Consider the following 7,889-nt stretch of genomic DNA (forward strand, 5'->3'; position numbering starts at 1 on the left):
GCGGGAGGGAGGAAGGGAGGCCCCTGGTGGTCAGCGCATGCTCAGTGGCGACGGAGGCGGGACCGTTGGTGTCGCTCGTAGGGTTCCGGGCTCGGGCTCCAGACCTCGGCGTCGTGTGATCCCTCCCCCTCCTAGCGCCTCGGGCGGCAGGTGAGGCCCTGCGGGAGCCGAAGTCAGCTCCGGGCGGGGATAGGTCTCCGGCCCGGGCGCTGCAGGCCGCGGGCACTGCCTAAGCGATTTGGGTTGCCGGGAGTGGCCGGAACAGGGCCGGGCTCGGGGTGACGGGCGGCCGGGAGCCCGGCGGGGGGCCGTCAGGGAGGCGAAGGGTGGGGGGTCAGCGGCGACCAGCGGGAGGGGCCCGGCCTGCCTAGAGTGCCCCGGGGTCTCGCGGCGGATCCCGCGCTAGGCCTCATCCTCCGCGTCTGTGAAATGGGGGTTGTAGCCCCTGCGTGCGCCCGTGAGGGGCGGTGGCTGTCACGGGCCGGATGCACGTGTGCGTCCTCTCGGAGCCTCGTCCGAGCCTTTCAGATCTAAGTGGCCCTCGCGGAGGGCTGGGGAGGCATGAACAAAAGCCTCTTTTGAAGGAGCTCCTCCTGTGAGCCTCAGCCCGCCTCCCCTCCTCCCTCCCCCCCCCCCCCCCCGCGGCAGGTAGCGGCTACCATTCTCCCTTTAACAGCTGAGGAAACTGAGGCAGAGGGGGAGGACACAGAAATAAAAGGCGGCTCTCCTGCCTCGCGGAGCAGCTCTTCCCACCCCTAGTTGTCCTTTGTAAGGAAAGGGGGTAGCAATTAGACGGTCTCCCAGCTCTAGGCCCTCGGGTCGCACCCTGACCAACCGGCTGGATCACCCCGCGGGTGGCCATAGGGGGTCCGGGGCCCACCCCGACGTGGGCGTTGTCTTCGCCGGCAAACGAAGGCGCTGGACAGCCGTGGCCACGACGGGGCACGAGGCAGAGAGCCGGCCAGCCTGGGCTGATGCTGGCCTCTGCAGGGGAGGAAAGTGGCGACTTGTGGGCGGCCTGCCTCCTTGACCGGTTCCAGGACGCACCTGGACCCCAGACCGGCTGAATGAGAGGCGGCGAGTGGACATCGGGACTGGGTTTGAAACGTGCTCGCGGCCAAGAGGTGATGGGGGAGATACGGCATCCACTGGGAGTCGGTGGTGACTCTTGGGCAGAGTTCGAATTCAGGGTCCCAAATGCATAAGAATCCGGGGCTTTTTTCTCCCCCTGAACCTTCTGCCCCAAGGCTAACTAGATTTGGAGTTACCTGATGCTTTGGGTTGGCTCTGAGTGTTATCTGAAAGTTATGGTAGAGAAAACCTGTAGGTCATCTTCACACCCCACTAGAAGAACCAGAAAATGTCAGTCCAGTTCCATAACTCAGGCTATCGGGGCAGTTCCAAAAGGTTTATAGAAGTTCGGAATTTAAACAATCAGTTCATTTTGTAATAGATCTAAAAATTCCAAATTCATCTTAAGAATGAATGTCTCCCTAGATTTGAGATAAATTGAATTCTCTATCGACTACCATTTCTCATTTACATGTTGGAGTGAAATTGGGCCTCAAGAACTTTTATCTTTTATCTCCTTGTAGTTATTTTGTATTCTAGGAAAGCAGAAGACCACACACACAGCTAAGACTAAACCTAAATTTTTGGCCAAAATATTTGTCATTTTGCAAATAAGTTTATGAGTAAAAGCAAAACAAAGCTGGATTCAGCCTGGAAACTGCCACTTAGTACACAAGGGACTTTAAGCAAGCCATTTAGTATCTAGGGACCTCAGTTTCTCAGTCTCTGAAATAAGAGCATTGAGTAAGTGATTTCAGAGGTGTATTCTAGCTCAAATTCTTTGATCCTAAGTAGTATAACAATACAGACTTACAACTACCAAAAGGTACTAAATACAAAATTCATGCAGAACATGTTCACTGTATCATGTTCCAAAGGACAAGTGCTACAGAAGATTCTATACTTGTCTCTTATTTTAGAACCAAAATGGCCCAATCCAAGGAGAAAGATGGCTAACATAAAAAGACTTGCTCTTTACAGCCTTGATTCCTTTTAACCTGATAATGAAGCTTCTTAAAAAGTGCAGACTTTTGTTTGCAGACAATGCTTGCTGACATATTTGGAAACAAATTTCTTCTAAAGTCAGTCAAGAATTTTTCTACATGGGAATAACCGTGATAAAACTTGAATATTACTCAGTTCATTTAGCAAGCTCACCCACTTCAGGTCCTCCTGACATAAGGGATCATGCCATCTGGCTGCCCCCACGAGTTTATAGTTTATCAAAGGCCATGGGTACCATTTTAGAGGAAAAATGACATGTTTTTTTTTACCTACTTCAGAAGAATGAAGGCAGAGATAAATCTGAGACAAGAGTCCAGGGCATGGCCAGGTGAATAGAATTTGGTTTAGGAAGAGGTGTAAAGTTGAAGCTGTCTCCAAGGCTGTATAATTCTTCATGGCTTGAAGGATAGTGTTCCTTTTAGCAGAATTAGAGCAGTTAGGAAGAACCGGAAGCTTTTTGGTATTGAGATTGATTTGCTTACAGATTTTCCATTCCATTACTAACATGAAATTTAAGCTCAGGACCTCCTAAGGGTGGAAATGGGATATATGGAACAATGAATGATGTCAAGGTCTTAGAAATGGGAGTCACAGGATTTGAGTTCTGCCACTTCTTTGGGCCTGTTTCCTCACATGTATGTAAAGGATAAACTGGTGGATTACTTTTCTATACATTGGGAGGGAAGGGATGGTGGTATGGCAAAGCAGAATATCAGGGAGAAAGTATGGGGGGAAACCCAAATAGAAAGCTTGAAGGAATAGTAGGGTTAAGTACAGGATTTCTAAGAAAGAAAGTTTAAGACCTCACTTTCCTTCCTGATTAGTCTATGTCTTTTAAATTTTTTGAATTACTGAGAGACATTGTGGGTAAGACTTTAGCCTAATTTTAATTTTATACTAGAAAAATAAATATGCCATTTCCTAAATATGAATTTTGGATTGCTTGTTGCCTTGTAGTATGCACTGCTCCCCAGCATCACTTTTTGTTTTAAAGCCATAGTCCTGTTTACAGTATTCATTCTTACCCTCATCTCAAGTCCATCTGTGATGGCAGGGAGGATAATGTCTAAGTGGTAGCCTTCTACTGCAGAGAAATTTTCCAAGGATCCAAAGCTGAATAGCTTTTAGATGCTTTTTCTTTTCTGACAGAGGATAAATTTATCAATAAGTGGCCATTATTACATTCATGTGATACTCACATAGGCCAACAATGTCCTAGAAAACAATGCAGTATTTTTAACATCAACTCCAGTTAATTCAAGCCATATTGCTTTTTGACATCTGAATCCTCTGCCAGTCTGTCTACAAGGCTGAATCTATACCTAAGATTCATTCCCTTTTTTCTCTCCTCCCTTCCCCCATCCCCATTTGTTTAGGCCTCTGTCAGAAATATTCAAAAATGAAAGGATTTTTGTTTGGTCTTGTAATGGGACAGGAAAAAGGACTGGACTTCAGAATTAGGAATTACCAGATGAACAGACTCCATCTACCAAGGAAGAACTGGCAATTTTTCTTGAGTTGCTTAGAACAGTAATGGGGCCAACTAAACTAACTGTACATTATGCTCTCTACAGGTTGCATTTGTTTAAAATGTATTCTCTATTGTGTTGGGGGTTTTTGGTTGTTAAATATTCACCAATTCTCTTTTAATCGGCTTTGATAGCTCTGGTCTGGAAGCATTAATAGGTTAAAATGATTTGCAAGTCTTCAGCTCAAGTCTCCTTGGCTTTTGAGGCCAGCTTTCTAATCATTTTGCCAGGCTGTCTCTTTCATAATCTTATGATCCAGTAAATAAACCAACCTCCTTTTTTACAATTAAAATTTTTTTTTTACACAATCATGTTTTTCTATTGCAGAATATTCATCAAGGATACTATATTCAAGTGAAAGTTTACATTCTAGGATGATGAATGCTGACATGGATGGTATGGTTACTACTTTTATCCTGGTTCATTGTTTCATGGCTGTTTTTACTCTATATTCCATTATCTTAATTTTTTTTTTTTTAAATATCACAGCTGTTGAGGCTGAGAATCAGGTGGAATTGGAAGAGAAAACACGACTTATTAATCAAGTGTTGGAACTACAACACACACTTGAAGGTTAGAAACTTTTATATTGTAATTTTCTTGAAGTCTAAGCAACAGGGGGATTCATTGGCACATTCATTCACAGAATGCTGTGGAAAACCCTACCAAAAAAGCCATTTAATATTAACTGTTATAGGCTGCATTGCTTACTTTGGTTCTTTGGTTCCCTTCACAAATCAATGTTACCTTTTTTTTTTTTTTTTGGTGGGGGGAGGGGGGTAGGAATGGCCAAAATATAGTGAAAAGTGTTGGGACTTGAGGCAGGAGAAATTGCTAAAATTCAGTGTTGACTTGTTACCAATCGAATTGAATCACCAGAGATGAGGTAGCCCCAGAGTAGAGATAATACTATCAGTAGGAGTTAATAGGGTTATTGTGGGGCTCAAAAGAAATTATAAAAAGTGGTTCATGAATTTAATGTCTTTTTTATTGGATTGAGTTCTTGATTTTGTCTTGTGGCAAGATAAAAGTTTTATCTTACAGGAAGTAGAGAAGGTAGCAGCTGGATTTTAAATAATTCTTTGCAGCAAATATTTTTCCCTTTTTTAATGTTCTTTGTATTCATATTTCTCAAGGTCTGTGAAAGAATATTTTCACTAATATCCATGCACTCCTTTTCCTGGGAAAAAATCTCCAATCCCACCGACCAAATATCTAGAAAACAGAGATAACACATGGGATGTGTTTAATCTCTGTGAATTAACTTAATTTTCTTGAGTAGAATTCACACTATTTAATTTGAATGTATGATTAAGAATTTACATGGCATCTTTGAAATTTATAAAGTTGGATGTTAGGGAAACCTAATATGTTTTCCAGATGAGATGACTTTAGGCATAGGGACTAAACCATAATTTCATTGATAAAAGAAATTATTTTACCAATGTCAAGTCAGCACCTTCTATGCAGTTTTTAAGATTTATATGCAGACTTAGAGATTTTACTTGCCTGGGGTCAGAGTCAGTATGGATTGGAATAGTGATTTGAACCCAAGTCTTACACATATAAGACAAAATAGAATAGACCCAACCTTGAAGACTAAGTTTTATGAGAAGTCTCATGTACAATATGGCAGTCAATGAGGTAGTTTGTGAAAGTATTATTCACCACCACTTTGTAGTTAAGGAAATTGAAGTTCAGAGATTAAATAACTTGTTTATTATAATCATACATTTTCCTGTCAGCTCAATTGTTAGGATTTATGCATATTTTAAGCAAAATAAATGTTAATTATACTGCATTTCTACTTAGTATAGAAATCTTTGAGAATTAAAGTAAAATATGTATACCATGTGGCAAAATGGGAAAAGATATGCTAACCAAAAAAGGAATATGGCTTGAATAAACTAGAGCTGATATTAAAGTATTGCTGCTGTATTAAAGTATTGCTGCTGTATTAGCCATTCTGAGGGCACATGAATGTAATAATGACAATTTATCCTTTGTATTTTCATATTGCACGTAAAAAGCTTTGTTACAAAGATGGGAAATAAAACTTTTTTGTATTGTGCCCCATTATTGGTCAGTTTCAAAACACAACCTTTTTTTTAACTTGGCAAAAATGCATTGTGGTATCAACAAGATAATTAAGGACCTCGTCAACTTTTCCTTTGTCTGAAATGAGAAAACAGAAGTTATCACAATGAAACATGTTTCTAACAATTTATCACTGTTTTTAAATTTTTGGGTTAGATCTTTCTGCACGAGTAGATGCAGTCAAGGAAGAGAATCTGAAACTGAAATCGGAAAACCAAGTTCTTGGACAGTATATAGAAAACCTCATGTCTGCATCTAGTGTTTTCCAAACAACTGACACAAAAAGCAAAAGGAAGTAACAAGTTGGTTTACTTCTTGGGTATTGCTGCTGGGCTTGCTTGTTTTTTCTTCTCAATCTGCAACAGGCTCTCTACAAATTAAAAAATCATAAATTTGTGACATAGGTGAGTGGAGAGCACTAACCTAATTGGAGGTTATCAGTAAGTTATGTATTTGTTAAGACTTTGAAAATGTGCAAATGTATTGTAGACACTTTATAATTAGAATTGCATATATTTGTTTAAAAAAAAACTTAAAAGATGGATGTTTTGTCACTATTAGATTTAATTTGTAGGGTTAAGCAAATGGCTAACTCATTACATACAATAGAATCACTTAAAGCTGAGAATTAACAAAATAACTTGCATTTTGTGAAAAAAGTGACCAAAATCATATTCTTAAACATATAGCTTTATCTAACTTGCCAACCATCTTGTGCCTCTTTCCATTGTTATCTTTGTTCCCATCACTAATTAACTTAAAATTTGGTCACTTAACCTATAAACCTGTTTAAACAGAAGAACCCAAACCCTACCAGTTTAAGATGAACCAAATAAAAGCTCTTCTCAACTGGGACATATATCATAATCGGATGGAGTTAGGCCTGTTGGTTTGCACCTAATGAACTGATAAGATTAAAAAATGGTATTTTTTAAAATTAAGATTACTTGGAACCTTCATTTGCTATGAGAAATTAATGCATATTCATCCTAGGGACACAGTTCACAAAAATAATTCCAGATTCCACCTCAAAAATAAAGCAAATTGTAAACACATTAATCCAAATCCATCCCAATCCTTGCTGTAGCATGGTCTCGCTTTAGATCCAGCTTGGGGCTATCATTTGGAAGAAAATGTAATAATAGGAGTAGTAAGCAGTAGTAAGTAGTTCAAGCAGTTCAAGCCTGACATCTCTATTAGCTAAATGTCAATCTTCAAAGTTTCCAATATCCAGAAAGAGTACACATTTTCAAAAAAAAAATATTCTAGAGTTTATCAGTATTACATGTTTAAAATGTCAAGAGTTTTTGTTTATAGTACAAATTTATCAATTCTTGAACTTTCTCCCTAATTATCTCAATTTCACTATTTATGTTTCAGGCATGTTTTGCTAATTTTTTCCCTTAAATTCCTGTACAAATTCCACTTAGCATGGGAATCTTATTTATCTGTTGAGAATTAAATGTAAAAATGCTTTAGTTATGACAAAAGAAGAGACCCACTATTGTCAGTTACAATGTTGACTTTAATTAGAGTCACTTTTAATCAAGAGGTGATTTTTTTTTTGTATGGATATGAAATTAGACAAAGTGATTTTAGCTGTGTGTCATATGTGTGTGTGTGTGTGTGTGTGTATACAAAGATATTATATACAGTAGTCAAAGTAAACATTTTGCATCCTATTTGTGAACTTTTACCTCATTTATGAACACTTAAAATTGTGTTGCAATTCTGAATTTCTGTTAAATAAAAGCATTTTTTTTTTTTTTGGATTTTTGTGTGACTTAATATATTGTCAAAATGTGGGTATTTTGAGGACAGCTAGGTGGTGCATTGGGTAGAGCACCAGTCCTGAACTCAGAAGCACCCGAGTTCAAATGTGATCTCAGACACCTAACACTTCCTAGCTGTGTGATCAGCAAGTCACTTAAACCCAATTGCCTCAGCAAAAAAAAAATTCACATTTTTTCTCTCTCTAAAATGTCCAGTTCATGCCATATATCACCTGGCTATAGTTGTCTCATTCTCATTCCTTTCATCCTTGAGCCATTTCTAATGAGCTTGTGGTTGTGGCTAGATGCTGCCAGTCTAAAGCTCAAGAGGAGAACCAACACTGCAACCTCCTCACTACTTCAGTAAAACAAGGCTTATTTTACTTCAGGTAAGAACTAAAAGCAGCCCTTTCAT

General features: G+C 39.8%; 1 protein-coding gene across 3 annotated transcripts in view; it reads left to right on the forward strand.

Annotated features, from left to right (window-relative positions):
• Nucleotides 1-7,474, forward strand: part of SCOC (short coiled-coil protein) — a 51,814-nt gene extending 44,340 nt beyond the window's left edge. For 2 of the 3 annotated variants that reach the window (XM_074276701.1, XM_074276702.1), the window contains exons 2-4: nucleotides 3,933-4,001; nucleotides 4,095-4,178; nucleotides 5,859-7,474. In XM_074276701.1, the coding sequence (XP_074132802.1) occupies nucleotides 3,933-4,001; nucleotides 4,095-4,178; nucleotides 5,859-6,001 (296 nt within the window). In that variant the 3' untranslated portion in view covers nucleotides 6,002-7,474. Of the gene's footprint in view, nucleotides 1-5; nucleotides 151-3,932; nucleotides 4,002-4,094; nucleotides 4,179-5,858 lie in introns of those variants that run through there. The other variant, XM_074276704.1, reaches the window with a different exon arrangement.
• Nucleotides 7,475-7,889: the final 415 nt, after the last annotated feature.

The sequence above is a fragment of the Sminthopsis crassicaudata genome, chromosome 6 (assembly GCF_048593235.1).
Source record: "Sminthopsis crassicaudata isolate SCR6 chromosome 6, ASM4859323v1, whole genome shotgun sequence".
In the NCBI taxonomy this organism is placed as follows: domain Eukaryota; kingdom Metazoa; phylum Chordata; class Mammalia; order Dasyuromorphia; family Dasyuridae; genus Sminthopsis; species Sminthopsis crassicaudata.